The 19,840-nt window shown below is 47.9% G+C and overlaps 2 protein-coding genes and 2 non-coding genes across 18 annotated transcripts in view; 3 read left to right on the top strand and 1 right to left on the bottom strand.

The window, feature by feature from the left end:
• Positions 1-7,262: 7,262 nt before the first annotated feature.
• On the bottom strand, positions 7,263-17,637 carry ZBTB37 (zinc finger and BTB domain containing 37). Of its 5 annotated transcripts, none has more exons than XR_015259248.1 (5): positions 15,361-15,595; positions 12,950-13,902; positions 11,446-11,545; positions 8,206-9,167; positions 7,263-7,874 (listed from the first exon to the last, which is right to left on the bottom strand). XR_015259248.1 is itself a non-coding variant. In XM_086753867.1 (5 exons), exons 1-5 carry the CDS (start codon positions 17,632-17,634, stop codon positions 8,679-8,681), a joined length of 1,758 nt encoding a protein of 585 aa, XP_086609993.1. In that variant the 5' UTR covers positions 17,635-17,637; the 3' UTR covers positions 7,263-8,678. The 5 variants fall into 5 exon arrangements, 4 of the variants coding, with proteins under 4 accessions (XP_086609993.1, XP_086609990.1, XP_086609991.1 ...); XM_086753867.1 differs by adding an exon at positions 17,528-17,637 and having other exon boundaries at positions 7,263-9,167; positions 12,950-13,899; positions 15,361-15,472; XM_086753864.1 differs by adding an exon at positions 15,648-15,743 and having other exon boundaries at positions 7,263-9,167; positions 15,361-15,472.
• Positions 17,638-17,732: 95 nt separating this feature from the next.
• The window catches only part of NPL (N-acetylneuraminate pyruvate lyase), a 34,073-nt gene continuing 31,965 nt past the window's right edge, over positions 17,733-19,840 (top strand). For 8 of the 11 annotated variants that reach the window (XR_015259255.1, XM_086753894.1, XM_086753895.1 and 5 more), the window contains exons 1-2: positions 18,965-19,275; positions 19,803-19,840. The gene's annotated coding sequence lies outside the window, so the exon portion shown is untranslated. The other 3 variants (XM_086753891.1, XM_086753892.1, XR_015259256.1) reach the window with 3 other exon arrangements.
• Positions 18,809-18,886, top strand: LOC147599922 (small nucleolar RNA SNORD74). Its single transcript, XR_015259301.1, has one exon. It is a non-coding gene; the product is annotated as a small nucleolar RNA SNORD74 (small nucleolar RNA).
• Positions 19,664-19,725, top strand: LOC147599921 (small nucleolar RNA SNORD75). The gene has a single exon (XR_015259306.1). It is a non-coding gene; the product is annotated as a small nucleolar RNA SNORD75 (small nucleolar RNA).

Raw genomic sequence — 19,840 nt, 5'->3', positions numbered from 1 at the left:
AGAATTTAACTAAACAGAACATAAGATTTTTCAGCATTTCCATGAAAATAATTAAAGCTTTAAAACAACAGGAAGCATTTCTGGTCCGTGTCCCAAAGCCGTGAGAATGATTACAGGGAAAGGCAGCCAGCAGCATGCGCTCACAACACCCTCACCCAACGCCGCTGGCTTAAATATCCTCACCAACCCACCAAGCACTGAGGAATCACTGGATGCAGTGTATGACACTACTTCATAACCAATTTGGGAAATTTTTGTAAAATAAATAATATATATATGTTATTGAAAGTTATTTGAACAAAAATGACAGAAATTCCACATGCAGACCAATGTCCCAATCCAATAACTCCTTTCTGCCCAGTTAGCAGCCAGTGCTTGGCGTACGGTGCCTCAGCTCTCCTGAGCCTGCCTTCCCTTTTTCTTTTGCCTGGTTTTTCAGAGCAACTGCAGTTTGACAGAGCAACCAGATGGGATCTGCTGCTGGTATCAGACCAATTTCTCCTGACAGCTGCCCCAGGAAGCACCTTCGCACTGAGGTTGCTTACAGGCAGCTTCAATCAAATGGAATTTGATGTGACAGATGACATCGCTACTGGTTCGTACAGCATGCAGCGCAGAAGGGGTCTTGTACTCAACCCGCAGTACCTGGTAACTCCAATTAGAAATAGATTAGCTTACGGTCTTTTTATATTTGCCAGATCTGGTAGCTACAAATCGTGTGTGGCCGACAAAGCGCTTGACACACCCTGAACTGTGAGTATGCACTAATCCCTAATCCTGCTGGGGAGTATTAAATGAACTCGCTCGATCAACAAATGTAGGTGGACCACCACCCTGCTCAGTAAAAGGGACGCACGGAAACCTTCTATAAAAAGAGACTCTAGCGTGTGGGCTGAGCAGAAGAGCAAGAGGAAGCACAGCTGGTGCCAAGCCTGTGGGAGATTGTTAGAGGTGAATTTGTCCATGGTGTCTGCTGATTCCTTGGAAAGGCAATGACTCCCCGGCACAGAAGAATCAGCACAATTTTATCTTTGAACTCATTTTTTTCTTTCCATGGGGGACCGCAGAACATACATCTCTACAGAAGTTACTAAAAAAAACCTCAGCCACCTCTAGACACCAGTAAATAGCAAAGGCCTGTTTTCTAAAACTGTAAATTAGACACTAAATAGATCAGTGGTTGGTTTTGTGGCCTTCTTCCTCCAGCTCTGCAGTCTGATTTGCTGTCTTCTCCCTTTTTATTTCTAGACTTGCCAGAACATACTTTTTTTCCTACAGAACCATTAAGTACCACAAAAAACACTGCAATTTCCAAGCCTCCAGAAGGCTCTGAAACCCCTCTCGTGGGTTGCTTTAATTGCTCTTACAGCACAGATGAGCCGAAGCCCATGGTCTGGTGGCAGCTGTACTCTGTCTCAACAAACACCTCTCAGCTCCAGCCCTTACCAGAGCAAGAACAGCACGCCAAAGGGGTGCAGGCAGCAGCAGCGCCAGCACTGAGACAGCCTGTCCTGTATTTTCTACGCATGTTTACAAAAAATCATCCAAACCCTGCATTTATAAGGAGGGGGTCAGGCAGAAGACCATATGGAATCACTTTCACTTCAGATTCATGTTACAGCACATACAGCAAATCCGCGCCTGAATTCCTGCCTCGTTTTCCCTTGCAGGGGATTTCCTCGAGGCATTTTAGTAGGCAAGTCCTTGTGCTTCCTTAAAGCATCCCAATTCAAGAGGCAGGTTAGAAGCCCCAGGTTTTGTGACCGGCAGGCACAGCGGGGCGGCAGAGACCCCAAAGTGATTCTGCGGGGAGAGTCCAGCAGCCAGCACAAACGCTGCCCAGTCCCACTTGCAACGCGCTCATTCAAACCGTCAGTCGACCAGCGCCCTGCAGGGCCGTTTGACAAGGTGGTACCCAGCTGAACGCCGCACACCTCAATTCGACCTGTGAACAGACGTCACCAGAAGCAAACAGCGCTACCCGACATCGCTCTCTTAGCTTCAACCACGCGCCTCATCTCCATCAGATGCCTCGCCATACAGCTCTTGTAGCAATTCCTCCAACACCAAGTTATAATGAATGAGAAAAAAACCAACCAAGTGTTTAAAAATGGGAATCCACACTGCTTCCCCACCATCAAACTTTACCCAGCAAGTAAATCTTAAATCCCAAGGCTGCAAATCTGTAGGATTCAGCAGCACAAGTTCTTAAGTCTTATTCGTATCCGTGTTTTTGTCAGCAAAGATCGTTTGGAGCTCCCATCTAAAAAGGTTCCTCCTGTTTCCAAGACACATAATTTCACAAGCTGTAATACTTTGGTTTACAACAGGATTAAAATATAAATTAAATAAGAATAATGCTAAATGAGTTTATATTGAAACACTTTATATATGCATACATATATATGTATATACAGGTATGTGTGTGTGCACTCCCTAATGACAGCTAGAGGAAGCAAAAGTCATTCTCCAAAGGCTTCTATTCTTCCAACTAGCATGGTCAACTTATCCATTGCAACAATTCCCTGTGCATAAAAGCTAACGAAGCATTGGAAGGTGGTGCTGGTGAACAGCTGGATCACACAGACGTTCAGGAACAGAAAGACAATAAATTATAAGAAGCAGTAGTAACTTGTTCACAGTTGGGATGAGGATAATGTTACAGGAAACCTGAATTTTCTACAGTCCCCAGGAATAAAAAGTTAAAGGTGACTGAAGATTACAGTTGGATATATTTCAGTTAATCCTAAAAGCAAAGATTGTGTCTGACACAAAGAAACGGTAGAAACCACACAAATTTCTGCCAGCAGACTAAATTCCGGTACCATCAGATCCCGCGGGAAGATTTCTGATACCTCCACTGGGACCAGAATTCAGCTCAGTGATGCTTTGATCACTGCCTCCATCTCAGCGACGGACGTTTTCGCAAGATTCCTTGAAGCCAACTCAATCCTACATCCAAAAGAAAATGCCCCCAGTCCTTCCTTGATTCTACTTCTAACTATCATCCCAAACATGACATTCAGTCTCTCCTAGTCCCAGCCTCTGTGTTTCCTATGTTTCACAAAAGAAAGCCTTTCAGCAATAACACCAAGGCAGATGGAAATATTTTAGAGATGGTAGGACTCTTCAGATAGTTTTAAAACCCACCTGAGTGGGTTCTAGATTAGAAAAGACTAACTGCAGCAAAACGTTGGTCTGCTGCATTTTATTTAAAAGCAAAAAACCCAACAAATCTACTCCAAATCTACTCTATTCCAAAATGTTCTGGTAGACATCAGTTTCAAGCAGCAGCCAGTAGTATTTGCATAGTTCTAGCTTTTATTTGGTTACATATATATATAGATGTACATACATATATATGTATGTATTTTATATTAAAATATCCTTTCAATGACAATGATTAAAATAAAGATACTTAGCTCCTCTTTAGGACCTTCCACTGAAGACCTCAAAGCTCTGTGCACGGATCTCAGCTCCTGACAGGAATAATGCTCATCTCTGTCAGTATCACTGTTGCCAGATGAGGCTACGCCAGCGGTCAGCAGCAGCTCCATCGAAAGATCCCAGACTGCAGTCCTGGCTACGGGCTCAGCTCCCGTAGCTGAGTTTTCCCAGAGGAAACTCAGAGCCCAAACCTCAACAAAAATTAGAAGGTTCCTGAATTACAGCTCCTTGACTTCTCCCATGCCCAAAATATTTCCAGTGGAGCAAGAAGAGCATTTGGTGCCACTAATGTGCACAAACACTTGGATGCTGGTACGGCTAAATTGGCAGGCATGTCATGGACAGAAGAGGAGAATTTTATAAAGTTTAAATAATAAGTTTAAGGGGTGCTAATTTTTGCTGGTTTTAAAGATGCATGACTCAATCCACCTCACAAACTACCTTCCACCCAAATAAATTGCACTTTTTCAGCTGTCTTTCTATTTATACACTGGGTTCTGCAGGAGAGATGAAGTCAGCAGCAAATAAAAGCTACAACTCTGCTCTTGCAAATGCTTCGTTAGGGCTGAATCACCCAAAGGCAGCAGCAGGACTCTGCTCAAAGACCGGACCGCTTAGAATCATTTACTGAGCTGGGTATCACACTTCTAAGTGACATTACTACTGCAGAGGCATGGGACGGCCTGCCCTGAAAAACAAAGTCACCTAGCTGTCACAGACAAGAGCAGGACAAGCAGAGAGATCTGTCCTGATGATTTATTTCAACCTTGATCTCGCCGAGGGCTGAAATCCTGGCTCTGTGTCCTGCCTACCAAGCCTGACACACGATGCTTTTCAGCAAGACCGCAGCTCGTTCCAAATGCAATTCCAGCTCTGAATTCCCGTCAGATAGGAACAGAGTCAGTCGCTACCGACCTCAGCTGGATTTAAAACAACAGCAGAGACACAGAATGCTTTCTATTCTTCTTGCCCTTCAGCCACCTAAACTTCTGAAAGTTAAATTATACAGATCACAGCTTGAAAATATTGTACAGAAGATGTAGGTAAATGAAAGGACTGAATCCGATCGCCGGATGATGCTGGGAGGACAAGAGAGGCATTGCCCTACCAGGCTGATATCCTTGGATCTTATCAAGCAGCTCTAAGTGTGTCCTCAGCCTCCTGTTACAAATTCACATTTCAGAAAACCTCCTCATTCATCCCTCTCTATCCAGCTGCTATCACATACTCCCATTCCAAGAGAGCAAAAAGACCTTCTGCTTTTTCCCTCTCCCGGCTTCACATCAGTCTTCCTCCCAAGAGGAAGAAGTTTAGCTTTTCCCCAAAGCAGCAGCACAGTATTAACATGACGCTTGTTATTTTCACAGCTATTCACAGGGAACCCGCAGCAGCGGGGAACAGCCACGGCAACCGTCACATCTCTCTGCTGTGACTCGGCACCGGGGCTTTCTGCAGGCTCGAGGAGATAACCACAACACTTCACATTCGGAAAGTTTCTCTGCCGCAGCAAAGAACTAAGAAATGTGTTCCCCCTCCAAGAAAGCAAACTGCAGAAATAGAGTGTGTTCCCCTGGCTGCCTGAGGCAAGCAAACAAATGGGTTAGTAAGCCCTAACTCTGAAGCGGACAGAAATGTTACGTACAGAGGTATTAAAATACGACAGAGTTCTCTTCACATCCTCCTTAAATCACAGTTGAAATCACAGTTTTGGCAGAGGGGAAAAAGCTACAGCTAGCCGTGGAAATGCAAAGCCATGCCTCAACCCATCACAAAAGCATTTTCACTTGGAAAGTTGGCATCCGATTCTCCACAGCTTTGGTGCAACCGTGAAGAGCTGCACTGTTTGCCAATGGAGAGGCAACGGAAGATGGCATCGTTCTGTTACAGAAAGCAGCTCCAAGTAGCTACACCACTGCTGGAAAATTCACATGAGGTTTTTCCATAGCATATATGACCTCCAACCCCTTTTTTCTTGAACCTTGGCCTTATCTGCACTGAGGAAGTCAACCACTGAAAGAAAAGTTTAATAAACGATTCCTTCTGAACTGGTTCCATCTTCTAGTGCGGATGGGCCTACACTGCTCTCAGCGCTGTTCAAGAAAACATTAGAGACACCATGATTCCCACACATACATACACATACACATCCACTAAATGTACAGAAATAATATTAAAATGATTCCCACTACCATACCTTATACTGACTCTAGCTACAAGCTATAAACTTCACCTCAGCGAGGCCCGGGCAAGAGTATTGGCTCTTTCGCATGCATTCAGAAATGATCGTTTATACAGTGGCAACCTCTGCACCAAAAAAAGAGAAATAAACATAAAAGAGGAAAAAATAAAAAACTTTCACAAGCTTTGTTTTCAGACTAGCCTAGCACGATATGAAGGACCAATTTCATAGTTCTCACCAGGCCAATTGAAAAGTAGTGAATCAGCAAAACAGGATGCTCTGCTGGCATCCTGGACTGTCAGGATGCTCCTCCGTTCACAGTATTGATACAGTAAAACAAAAACCTGCTCAAAAAACTCACAGCTATGCCATATGAATGAAGGCATTCACCATTTTATGTCAGCCCTTCATCACTACGCTTTGATGGATTGGTCGCCATCTGTTTCAGGAAAATGTTGCTTTGTATAGCAGTTACTGCACCTTCACCCTTCTCTTCACAGCAAGCTTAGCAGGGAAACTTTCCCACTATATTTATATATAATATATGTATATAAATAATTTTATGTTTTTATAGTTTGGTAGTATTCTTTTAAAAGTTCTATTTTAAAACACTTAAAAATCTTTAAGCAACTAAAAGTAACTTTTGATGCTCTCTAGTGTGAACAGGATAGGATTTCAAAGTTTTTAACTTTTTTTCGTTTTGATTTTTGGTAACTTGAAAAGCTATGACTAAAGCAGCATACTCTGCACATCTCCGCTCCTCCTTGCACCTCGATTGCAATGAAACCTACCTTAGCCACCCTCTTATCTCTCCTCTTCTGCGACTGCTCTCTGGCAACCTTACTGTTTCGGTACAATCCTGTTTGGCCTTCGACAGGAAAACCAACGGGGCTGGTCCCTCGGGTGGCCACTTAGAAAATCATTCACTGTGACGATGCACTTGACAGGAGGAAGAAGGGACAGAGGGAAAACAGAGGTGAAATACCATTTTTCCTGTTTGAAATGGTCAATGAAATTGTACTTTGCAGGTGCCCAGCTCAGAACACCTGCAAAGGTGCTTCTCTTAGGAGCACATCCCTGTTACAGGGGATCCTAGCACCAAGCCCTTCCCTTCCCCCCACATAAAAACAAACATTAGAGTCATGTCAGCTTTTTGAGAGAGGCATGGGAGGAACAGTGAGACCCCTCACTTGTAAAAGACAAAAATATATAAAGCAAGGCAAGAATACATCACCTTTGTCCGAATCCGTCCACCTAAAAGGGCAGGAACATGATCCCAAGTCCCAGTTTGCAGGTGGGGACAGCCAGGGCTAGAGATGTTTCCGTGTGACCAATTTTGTGCAGTCTGACTGCAGGACAAGCTTTGTTTTCATTTGGTAGGTCTCCTGCCTGTCCGGCTCAAGCTCTAATCACTTGCTTGGCTTTCTTTGCCAAAGCAAGATGAAGCGTATTCCTTTTTCAGTGTCTCCTTGTTCCTCCCATCACCTTAAGGATCAGAACTTCATCCTTCCTTATTGTACACGCTATACATCCTTCAACCAAACGTCCTCTTCAAATGCAATCTGCGTGACCTGTCGTTCATTTTCCCCCTCTATCATGAACAACCTGGCATCAGAACCAGAGAAAACTCTTTAAGTATTGCATATTTTTTAAAAGACTTCTTCAAAAGATGTCAAGATATTTGCACTTATCTACCTGTCCCATGCTTTTCCGTTTATGAAACACGTAAGCACGTGCAAACACCCACAATACACAACGCAGGCATGTCTCTCCGGGTTTGCTTAACTTGCTCTAAACATCAGAGCTGCTTAGAATACAAAAGTTTAAGTCCATGCAAGGGGACAGATTTGTGATTGCTCTAGGAACCATTCACTTTTAAGTTTCCTGAACTGATATGAAGAAATAAAGTAGGGTTTTCTTTTCTTTTTGCATTTCATTGATAAAAAAGTTATCAAACTAGCTTGTAGAAACACGTTTAAAAGCAACCACCCAGGATTGCTTGGCTGGGACGATAGTATTTCAGTATACCATATTGCTGTTATAAAAGATCAAGTGCGTGTTGAGGGGGGAGTAGGGGTGAAGGACGACTTTGGTAGCCAGCCTCTAACTCTGCAATTCAGCCAGTCCAGAAAAACTCTTCCTAACGCTCGGCAACATCTGAAGCACGGCAGCGCACCAGTCAGGATGACAGAGTGCTCTGAACTCTTCAGGTCACCAACAGCAAAGGACGACCTCCTCCGAAAGACCCCTCCAACCCTTCTCCCAGTGCATCAGAGTCTAATGCAAACCTCACAGCTGCTAAATTTCACTTTCAGTAGCTGAAGTGCTTCAAATTTTGCTGATCTCTAGAATATCACTTTATAGCCATGCCCGCTTTTAACAAGGGGCACTGAGGCTGCAGGCCTGGAAAAGGGCAAGCCAAAAGCCCTAAAATAATCGTTTAAGTAAATATGTAAAAAGAGACACACCAAAAATAAGACAGGGATAAATATACTCAGGCAAGGCGGGTTCCACCAGGACAGTCTTTTTGTTTTCTTTAACGTGGCAACTACCTGGGGAACGGAGGAAGGCAAAGGCACCTGCCCCTGCTCTCCCCTTCAGCTGCACCAGCAGACGCGGCGAGGAGAAGCCCCGCGCACCGGCCCCCCCAGGGCTGCATGGCTGACGGCCGGCGGGACCTAGCTGCTGGGCCACAGCGCTGTCAAGAAATACAAATGACTGCTCGTCCCAGATCACTATGGAACACTAAAAAAATTTAAAATCCTGTCGATCCCTGAATAAGAAGTTGATTGACACAGTTGTTTCGTTTTTCTCCAAGAGGAGGAGGAATAAGGGAGAAAAACTTTTAACACTCTACGTGTGTGTGTGTGGGTGTGTGAGAGAAAAAGAGAGAGAGAGAAAGATTTTGCAATTTTGGCAACATCTTGGGAGCTTCTTTCTGTCCAGTGGTGGCATTGCACTAATTACAGTACCAGCCTGCCAGGTTGGTGCTGACTCTTTAGAGCCAAAAATGGGAAGACGGTCCTTTCTCCCCAGACTCTGCAGCCATGTTTCAATCTGGCCCAGTGGTGGACACAGATCCCTGTGCCGTCTCCCCCACAGCGATAGCCTCCTCCTGTGGAGGAGATTCCTCCTCCGCCTGCCCCCGAGACGTGACGGTTGTCTCGGGGGAGATGCTGTGAGGCCCCTCCAGAGGCAAACAGCCAGGGTGGTTCTTGCGAAAGTGCTGGTTGAGGATGGCCTGGAAAGGGAAGCTTTTGCCACAGACGTGGCAATGAAAGGGCTTGTTGCCCGTGTGCTTGCGGATGTGATACTCCAGCTGATCCTTGCGGGTATACTTCTTCCCACACATGCGGCAGACAAAAGGCGTGATGCCCATGTGGAGACGCATGTGCCGGTCCAGGCTGCCTTTCTGGTTGAAGGATTTGGCGCAGTAAATACAAGTGAGCCGGGGGTTGTACCGGAACCAGCGCTCTGAAACCTCCTGTTCCCGGAGATATTCCACATAACCGCTCACTCCAAGCATGGCTGATTCCTCCCCCTGCAAAGGAAGGAACACAGATTTAAATAGCAAGCAGCCTAAAACAAATTGCAGGAAAGAAGATCAGGCCCCAGTCCAGGCAGTAAAGCACCGAAGCATGTGCCAAACCTCGAAATCAACAGCACTAATGTCTTCAACCTCAAGCACACATTTAAGTGCTTAACTGGAGCCTTGGGGCTGAAGACAAATGAGCAATCAATTAGAAACCTCTGTTATGGCAGCCCCTTCTGCCAAGTTATTCGCTAGATCCTGGAAAGAAAAGACAGCCCTTGTCACGAGGGTGCCGAGCCGCCAATCGAGTTGTGGGTCAAACATGTCAATACATGTTACTTTTTTTAAAATGTGGGACAGTTTGATTAAAATACTGTGCCACGTTCTGTTTTACTTACTAAAAGTTAAAAAAAAAGAAGCCAATTGATGAGCTTGCAGGAAAATTAATTTGGAATAAACGACAAACTATATCTGAAACTCTTCAGGTGTCACTTTACACAGGTATTTATTCGGGTGTCCTTCAGGATTCATTGTATAACGAATCGTGTTTGCCTAAACGGCTGTGTAACCCATCCTGGCCCCGCGGGGTTGCAGGGGAGGATCTGCAGCACAGAGAGCTACTATGCCTGGCCCAAGCCACACAGCTAGGACTAGCTGGCTCCTTGTTATTTGCTGAAGTCAGAAAGACAAACAGCCAAGGGTAACCCTGAACCGCAAGCTTAGGCTCTAGGACAGACGCTTCTGGCTATCATATTCAGGATGAGCACCAACAGACAGTTCCCTGAATGCCTCCGTGCCGGAGGATGCGGTATTTGCACTCCCAAGCCTTATGCTGTTTCCCGACAACGCCAAACGCGGACAAGCAACCAGTGTAACAGGAGGAGGGCCTCTCCTCTGGCAACCAGGGCTGTGCACACGCAAGCAGCAGCGTAACTGTGCCAGGTGCCGTTGAATCCGGCTGTACTAGCACTGGTAAGCTGCTCAGGACTAAAGGAGATGCACAAAGCTACGGTAATTTCTTTCCACTCTATCACTGCCGTGGGGCAGGGATCACGGGCAGACTATTTTTAGCATCGATACGGCAATACCAGAAGAGGGAAGGCAATGATACTTCCCCGTGTACGTGGTAGCCTACGGTTTTACATTTGAGGCCACCTTATGACAGAGACATAATAGCAGCATTTCTGTACGTAGAGCTAAAATCGCTTTGTGTGTCGCATTTGCCCTGGAGGGTTAGTTTGCCCTGAAATTTTCTAGATGTATGCTGAGGACACAAAACAAAGTTTTGGCAAATTAGGAACAAAAAGGCATCTTTTGTTTCATGGAAGTGTATTACAAAGTTAGCAGACAGCAATTGTGATTTTTTTCCCCTTGCTACACTTGGTCTTACTCAAGGGCAAAGCAGCCCGGTAACTCCTCACCTGCCTCCAGCAAAGTCATCTGATTACTAACTGACACATCACTTCTCTGCCAGGCACTCGAGAGTCGTCCTACACAGTGCTGGGTGATGCACTTGCACTACAGTGCCACTGCGATACTGACTGTATGCAACGAAAAAATTAAATCAAAATGATTAGGCACAGGTATTAGCACTGTGTCCCTCTTTGCTGCACCCTATAGCCCATTGCCCTCCTGCATTTCTGCATATCTCTCCCTCCTACCCCAAAATTGTGCCTGTACCCCAAGAAAGCAGAGAATTCAGAGCTACTTGACATTGCAAATTCTGCTACGCAACACAGTCCCTTGGGGACGAGACAGAGACCTCTCTGTACAAATCCACAGTCCTTTGACACTCCACCCTAAAGGTTTACTGGTGTAGTGCCTGGAGGGCTTTTTGGAATGGTTTTGGTACTAGCATGGAAAGGTTCAGCTGTTGTCACCCCTCAGTCTTCCAGGGAAGCCAGCTAACACCTCCTCCCTCAGCGCAGGCATTTGCTGTCAGTATTTTAGGGCAGATCCAACTCTGCAGGCAAATGGGATTTCTCCCGAGGAGTTGGTGGCCTGCCCAGAAAGAGGGTTGATATTTATGCCCTCAGACAACAAGAGAAACTCCTCATGTTTTCCAGGTATCTGGCCAAAATCCCAAACGACAGCCAAAATCAGTTTTAAATCATATACGGATGGCATACTTTCTCAGTGTGAGCAACTAAACCCTTTGCAACAGTAAAAGGTCCTTGTTTCACAGGCAGTATTGTTTGTAAATATAAAATATTACACACTTCATCACAACATAGTCCCCTTCACCTTCAATGTCAACATTTACTTGCAAACTTCTTGATCTGCCTACCTGGGAACTGGGCTGCTTGGGCTCATCCATCCGCCCGGGAGACTCGCTTTTTGATCTGTACCGCTCAGTCACAGCAACCATGCTGCCAGAAGGGCTAAATCTGTGGGGTGGGGGAAGAGCGTAAACGGAGTTTTTAATGGGCATCAGGTCACTACGGTGTTTAGAACAACGGGTGAGCAATAGAGGCACCTGTATAGCATCTCTTCATCCTCACCAGCTAACACACAGGAGGCGGAACAGCGCAAGTATAAAGGAAAAACCAAGTCAGACTGGTCTGTGGTTTCAGTCTTAACATCTGAAAAATAAAACTGAGTCATTTGGCTTCCAGTTCAGTAACAGAGAGCTTTTCCGTTGCTATCGCAAGTAAACCAGCTTGGGCCCAGTGACTCAGGAACTGCACAAGAGAAGAAGAACCCATTTCTCTAAGGGCACCTCTCATTCACCACCCTCTCCCTCCTCCCCCTTCTAAGTGTGAAACAGAAGTGATGTGGGGGACTCCAGGTAGGAAACAGGATACTGAGTGCAGTGCAAAAAGAGATGCTCGAAGCTAGCTCATCCGTGGAAAAGAGTAAGAAACTAGGAAAGAATCGCTCTCCCAGGGGCCAGCTCAAGATCATTCCCACACGTTGATTTACTAAGCGACAAGTGACAGAATATCCACTGCTTCCATGTAGCAGTTCCCCCACGGGACCAGGGGGATTGAGCTAGAAGAGAAGAGCAGATGTGAAGGGAAACCCCACAAATACAACCCCCCAAACACAACAGATCTGCCCTTTATCAGATCTATCCTTTCGTCTGAGCTAAGGGCAAGAAAACAAATGCTGGAGTAGAGGGGAAGCAGATGGATGGAGAATCAAAGTAAAGTACAGCAGATTTCACCATCTATTTTCAGTAGAGGCTTTCTGCTCTTTCATATAAACCAAAACAACAGCGGAGGCTGACGGGCTCCCTCCTCAACTGCTTCACAAGGTGTAAATCCATGACCCACTGCAGTCCTGGACCACCAGAAGAAAATTTCCTCTTGACCTACAGCTGGTAAGCAGCTTTTTTTCTCAGACAGAACCACCCCCAGATTTTCAGGCCAGAAGGCATCATTGCAGCGACACTTTGCGTAACACACATTGTATGTGACCTCGTTAATTCCACTGCCGAGCACGATACCTACTGAGACTGAACTGAATATCTTCTTCGGATAAAAATCCTGCCTCAGTTGAAACACCGAGAGGTAAAGATTCGAACCCAAGCACCTCTAAGTGCTAGTAATTAATTTCCCAAGCTAGCCTGTACCGGAGATCCTGGTCTGATCACTATCCAGCCAAAATACTATAACCCAAACCGGATACACTTTCTAACACCACGAAAAACTTCCTTCCGTGCTTATGCTTAAGAAGGCGACAGGAAATAGAAGGGGAAAACATTCAAAAGCGACCAACCCAGCCAAGTGGAAATCTTGCACAACCTCCTCTTACAGCCAAGGTCAGTAACTAGCTTAAAGAAAACTCACCTGTCAATCTCACTGCTGGTTGGCCTGACCACTTTGGCCCCAGAGGACCCTAACGCGTAAGCCTCTTGGCCCATCGATCCATGGCCCGTGGTGTCGATCACCATAGCAGTGACCTCCTCGGCGCTGCTCCCATCTTCTCCTGACGGCTGATGCTCTGCCCCAAGCCACTCCTCCAGGTTCTCCGTTTTAATGCGTACTCCTCCCAGCACCCGGATGTCCTCATCGTTCCGTCCCCCGCGGTCTCCCATTCCCGTCTCAACGTACCACTGTCCCGCTCTGTTAATCCGTAGTATGGGCTCCCTGCTTTCCACGTCCGAACTCTGCTCAATTATCTGGGGGCTGGTGGACTCCTCGGGCGGGCTGAGCTCCCGAATGTCCAGCACCGTGCTAACCTGGCCCAGGCGACTCCCCTTTGGGGTGTTGTGACGTGGGCTCAGAGAACGGTTTAGATTTGGCGTCACCCGGTGAGACTCTGGTGGTCTCTCCTGATGTTTTGTCCTGGTCTGGCTCAATTCTGCTTCCACCTCTGCCACGTTAATTTTGAAATGAATTCCCTCGAGAATCTGCGTGCATTTGTCTATGATGTGCTGCATCTGCAAGAAACTGGCGGCTGTTAAGTAACTGATGATGTCAGCCAGCTGCAGACATATCCTACCGGTGTAACAAAAGGAAAGAAGCTGCTCGAAAACAGAAGGGTTCTTGATGACAGAAATGGAAACGGTGCTCATTTCGTTCAAGGACATGTGGTCGCGGAAGTAGGGAGAGCTGGCAGCCAGCACCACCTTGTGAGCACGGAAAGCTTGCCCCTGGACGTTGACCACGATGTCACAGAGACGACCCTGCATGCGTAACTGATTCAGGTGGCTCAGGACAGAGTTACTGAAGTCAGGAATCTCCAGCTGAATGTTCCCACTCTTCTCCATGGCTGTCCCAGTTGCAGGTGCAAGACCCTACTGAAAGGGGGAAAAAATACCATCGTTAACAGAGCTACTCTTTCATTTGCATTTAAAACATTTCTCTCCTACTTTCATGCAGTTGGAAATACTGGGATTTTTAGAGAAGTCTCTCACCATTTTACGTACAAGCACCTCGCAGCGGTCCTCTGATCTTTATGTGCTGTACACCACCTTTCATGAGAGTTACGTTACAACACACCCCAACAGATCCCCATTGCCTGTGGCTTAAGTGCTCGAAAAAGTTCGTTCTGAAAGCCTCAATAAAAGCACATTTGCTTAGTAAAAAGAACATTAAAAATAGTTCAAGTACTATAAATAGGTAACTGATTGCATAATGGATTAAAATACTTAGCACTTCTATCTTCTAAGCACTTTGAAGAGGGGAAAGTAATATTGTTATCCCTCCTTTGGAGAACAGGAATCAGGAATCACTGGGACCTAAATCCTCCTCAGAGACTTTTCGAAAGCTGACCAGCACAGATTTGACCTCAAGGCATCTTAAGCACATCGTTAAAACCAAGACATTCATCATATGTGGCATTTCTGACACATGGCAGACAATATACAACAAGCTGGTGAAAGAAAAAGAACAGAATCCAGCTCTAAACAGCAGCTTCTCAACCCACCCACTGGGCACACGCGACCGCCTGGCAAAAGAAGCCAACGTTTGTGTAGTTTGAGATACTGCATGCTGCAGAAGACAACTTCTGAACAATGGGAATTAACAAACTAGCTCTCCTAGTTTCCCTTCCATAATTCATTTTTCTATAATCATCACGTTTCATTTTGGCAAAGTTTGAAAAGGAGCCCTGACCATATATGGTAAAAATTTGGAATGATCCAAAATTAGACATAAACTTGCCTAAAAAAGAAAAAATTAAAAAAAAAAGGAAAAGTTTATTAAAGACCACTCGTGACACGAACAGCTTCCAAGCTGGATGGCATCTGAAGTGTCAATTAAGCAGAGTGCTGTAGATATCAAAACAATTTCAGGCAGGCTGGGAATACGGAGGCTCTACTCCGAGAAATCTCAGAATCGAAGGGACCAGCACGCAGTAAAGCACGTGTGCCTTTGAAGGACTTTATTGTTTTTTAATTTACGAACGCTGCAGGATAGCGCATGTTCGTATGGCCAAGCAGACTCTGTGCAAACTTGGCGAAATACGTTACTAAACCTGAAGCCGCAGGACAGCCTGTCAATCTCGCGAAGTCGTGCACAGAGGTTTCTAAATGGCCGGGTGGCCGCGCGTCTCTGGGGCAGGTGAGACAAAGAGCGCTCGAAACTTCACAAGGTGCCGCTTACCAGCGCCACGTCGGAAGGCTGCTTCTCCGCTTCCCGCCTTTAGCAGAAAGCAATAAAAGCCACAAAAAATCAAGGAACTACAGCGCGCAGGTCCGCGTCAATGCAACGTTAAATGCACAGAACACGGCGAAATAGGAAATCCAACGTCTTACCTGTAACCTTAAGAGTAACATGCAAAGGGGAAGAAACGGGGGCGGTATCTTGTTGAGTTCCTTTTTTCTTCTGATGTTGTAAGAAGGTCTGAAAACTTTTTGCCCCCTTCCCCTTTAGAAGGAAAAAAAAAGAAAAGAAAAAAATGTAGCGTGGAGGAATAGGGTTCTCCCAAGCACAATCAAGAATGTCAAGCTTTTGGCATTCTTTGTTTTGCTGGAGGATACAGCAGCAGGATTAGCCAACCATTACATGACGTCCCACCCCTAACCACAGAGAAACACTGAACCTTATCAAACAGATCTCTCCCCGCTGTCTGCTCAGCGTTTGCGTTGCACTGAGGGACATAAAAATAAAAAATGGAAGTGCAAATAACCTGAATAAGGTGTTTCCTCTCGGAGGGGCCGGTATCTCTGGCACTAACCCTGCAGCACTTAAACACGCACAGAGTTTTCCTCTCATTTACACCATTAGGCACACTCACACAGACGAAATCCTGTCAAGTATGCACAAATGTCTACAGGATTGAGGAGCCTGTAATCTCATCATCTTCCCAAACCACCGGTTTCTAAAGCGATAAACCCTCAAAGCATTCTCTTAAGGAAGGCAAGCAAAGGAAAGGCGGGCGGGCACCCTTTGCGAGGCGACACTGCACGTAGGCTCGCACAGGGAGGTGAGGCTGGGGCAGAGACTGACCGTGCATTTCTTGAGGGGGTCAGCTGGGGACATACAGAAAGAGAAGGGAAAAAATACTAATCAGGCACTAACTGCTGAGCGTGGCTGTGTGGGGCCTCGGTCAGAAGTCAGCTGCTCCCAGTGGAGCCTGAAAAACTATTTGTGAGCTGCTGCTCCAAAGGCAGGGGAAAACCTGTCTGCCGCTGATAGCAGGAGAAAACAACCCACGTAGCTTTGTTTACCTCAGCATCGAGAAAGCGGCATTTTACAATACGCTTTGGGGAGAACCTCAGTCAGAGGCCGTCAAGGGGGAATCTTATCTTTCTGGATCAAACTACCCTTGTCAGATCTTTTCTGTCCTTCCGGGCAAGGGGTCTATCATAAGCTCATGCACCTCAGCCGGCAGCACAATGACATCTCTATTTTTGCCTTTCGTGGTGCCGGACTACACGTTCATCATCTCAGCCTTTACCTGCAGGATGAACAGGATCTCCTGCTGAGCAGTGCTCTTTACAGAGAACATATTGAGACACTTATCTATTTTTAATACAATTTAAAATGTCACCAGCTGAGACTGGGACTTACTTATCTCTGAAAACACCTTTCACCCTGTAAGGCAAATGCAACTACTGAGAGCAGGAGAAATTCTTGATCAATCAGCCCCCGGTAAAAAGCTGGGACAGACCATCCGCAGCAGATGATGCTGCCTCTGAATATCTCCTTTGTCAGCAAACTGTCAAGCTGGGGAGCTGGATCAAGGAGGTGGAACTGAAAAGTCTCAGCTTTTGGGGCTGAGATTTACCACAACGGGTCAACTTGACTACTTTCAAATTATGATGGGACCTTAACAAAGAGAAAACCAGCAGTAATTCTAAACCGAGGTGGGAGATGCTGCCTTCCTCACCATTCCCTGCTCAGCCCAAAGAGCAAATTTAACAGCGCTCGGTTTCCTCGGCACCCAGCCGTTCCCAGGCGAGGGCTGCAGGCCCTCGCTCCCGGCGCCAGGTGACCCCGGTTCATTTTTAGCCCTGACAGCTGCAGCCCGGCGCCTGGGGACCCGGACCCGGGGGTGCGTGGGGAAGTCGGACCGAAATCCCCGCTCCCCTCACCCCGAGGGCTCAATCCACCCCACGCGGTCCCGCCCGTGGGGTTGACAACCCACCGCCCCCCTTCCCCCCCTCCCCGCAGGGGACAGAGCCGGCCGGAGGGACGGGACGAGCCCGGGGGGAACCCCGGGGCCTCCGGGGCGGGACACGCAGAGGCCCCGTGGAGGGCGGGGGGAGCCGGCCCGGCGGCCCCCGCCCCGTCGCCCCTGGGGGGGGGCTGAGGGGGCGACAGCGGGGCGCGGCCGCGCTCCCCGGCCCCCTGCGCCGGCCCCCGCGGGCGTGACGGCGCCTCACGGGCGGGGCGGGCCCGGGCCTCCCCCCGCCCCACCCCGCCCCGCCCCGCCCTGCCCTGCCCGGCCCGCCGGGCCCGCGCCGCCCCGGTGCCTACCTGACGGGGGTGGGGAAGGGCCCGCAGCACCGTCCCGGAAGCGAAACCCCCCCCGAGCGGGCCGCACCCCGGAAGAAAATTCCCGTCCGTGAGGCCGCGGCTCGCATCGCTCCCCCGCCCGCCGCCGCCGCGCCGCGCCACGCCCCCTCCCCGCGTCACGCCACGCCCCTCCCCGCCCCCCCGCCGCCACGCCGGGAGGGGAGGGGCCGCGCTCCTCCCGCCGCGCCGCGCGCAGGCACGTCACCGGCGGCGGGGTATATAAGGAGCGCGCAGGCCCATTTCCAGCCTCTCCGGCCCGGGGTGCTGCGTGTGTGTGGGCGGCTGGAGTGGCCCTGCCGGTGAGTGGGGGGGTTTTCCCGCCCGATGTGGGCCCACGCCACTCCGGAGGGTGCTGTAGAGGTGTCTCGCGTGGGAGTTGGGCCGCGATGAGCGCTGGCGGGGGAGGATGGAGGCGGATTGGGTCGGCGGGCCCCCGCTGCGGCCTAGGCCGCTGGGATTCTCTGAGGGGACTCCGCATCGTGGCGGCCCGCAGGGAGTCGTGTGGGAGAGGGGAGGTCCTGTGGACCCCCCCCCCACGCGGGCTTGGGGAAGGGAAGCGCAGGCCCCTCGGAGGTGGCAGGCCCGTGGTTCTTGGCCTTGAGGCCCGTGACCCCGCGGCGATGTGGGGGGAGTCTGGGCCGTGCCCGGGATGTAGGCGCAGCGGGGAGGCCGAGCCTGCGGCCTGGGCTCGAGTTTGGTGGGGTAGTGACTCGAGGGAGCCTGGCGGGAAGCATGGCGGGGCCTCGCCTGAAGCCGATTTCCCGTGGAAAATGCTCCTGGAAGATGCAGCTGCAGATATTAGCTTTAAGCTTCTCTTTTTTTTTTTCTCTTGGTTGTTTTTTTTTTTTCGTAGAGTCACGGATTGGTTTAGGTTGGAAGGAGCCTTTAAAGGTCATCTCATCCAATCCCTCTGCAGGGACCACTGGGCTTTTAGAAAGGTTTTTTTGCACTGGTAAATAGAAGCGTTGTGTGTGCAAAACGTAAGTGTTGCATTAGGGTTAAGGGTTGCCTGCTCCTCAGTAAATTAATGCTCTGAAGCAAACTAATGCTTGGAAGCAGACACCAGGCTAGGGAGAGCCTTTTTGTTGTGGGGAAGGTGGAGGTTGTCCCTTGCAGAACAGTTTAGTGGTAAATGAGGAGACAGCGTTACCTGTATCACGCTCTCTGGGTAATAGCTCTCTAGGTGTTACAGTTAAAGGCCCCATGTTGACAAGTGGTATGATAGCTCACCGAGGCTTCCATGTGCCTGCCCGTGATGAAAACTATGTTGGTAGGGACATCTGAGAGGGTGATGAATACCAACATATCTGAGCTGGGCATGGAGTTGTGTGTGTAGTGGCATATCTGACATGGCTGAAACGCCATGTGGACCTTTCTGAGCAGCCAGACTAAGTTAGTGGCTGCAGGGCTGACCTGGTGCTTATAGACTAGCATTGAAGCTCTAGAAAATTAAGAAATTTAGTAGTTCTAACCTCCTTAAAAATATGGGCTAGCAATTATTTTTGTGGCCTTGTCTCAAAAGAGCTCAAGTGTAAATTGCTTCAGGGAGGCCTTTGCTGTGAGACTCCAAGTACTGAGTTTTACTTTCATTTTTCAAAGGATAATGTGTGAACCTATCTTCACTCTTAAGAAAAACTAACAGATACTCTCCTGTTTTCAGTTTAAGATGCATCAACTACACTCTTCCCTTTCTTACGGCTTTGAAACAGGTAGGTGCTGCTTCTGAAATACGGAGTTTAAATTGAGAATTAATGTGTAGGTACCCTTAGAGCAACTAGCCTGGAGTACTCTTGTATCTCAGGAAGTTACAGGACCAGCATTTGTAATCCAGTAATTGCATGTGGTGTGTCTTCAGGCAGTCCTCACTCTTCTAGTGGGAGAAGTCATGTCTGTCTTTGTACTGGAAAGTGGATGTGAGTCTCATGTTGTTTCTCAACCACTAATCCTGTAGCCAGGGTACAGTAGTAACCTAGATGCCTTTTTTCCTTTGTTACTGCTGTTTCACTGTCAACAGCAATAAACAGTTCGTTTTGAGAAAAGTACCTTATGCATGTTTCAAAAAGAAGCTGTAACTGTCAGGACTGAGAATTAAATCAGAGCCTATGATGGTTTCAGAGTAGTGGACAGAAGTGATTTCTGAAAACTCTTATGCTGAGGCTTTTTTCTATGCTTCGTGTCACTGCCAGAGGTACTCCCCCTAGTTCTACAAGCATCTGAAAATGTTTCTCTCTTCCAGATCTGCCACTGAATATGGAGACTTGATTCTACTACAAG

Source organism: Chlamydotis macqueenii, chromosome 8 (assembly GCF_036417535.1).
Source record: "Chlamydotis macqueenii isolate bChlMac1 chromosome 8, bChlMac1.mat, whole genome shotgun sequence".
NCBI classification, from domain to species: Eukaryota; Metazoa; Chordata; class Aves; order Otidiformes; family Otididae; genus Chlamydotis; species Chlamydotis macqueenii.
Note: the sequence above shows the minus strand (reverse complement) of the source record. Positions and strands in the feature narration are given on the sequence as shown.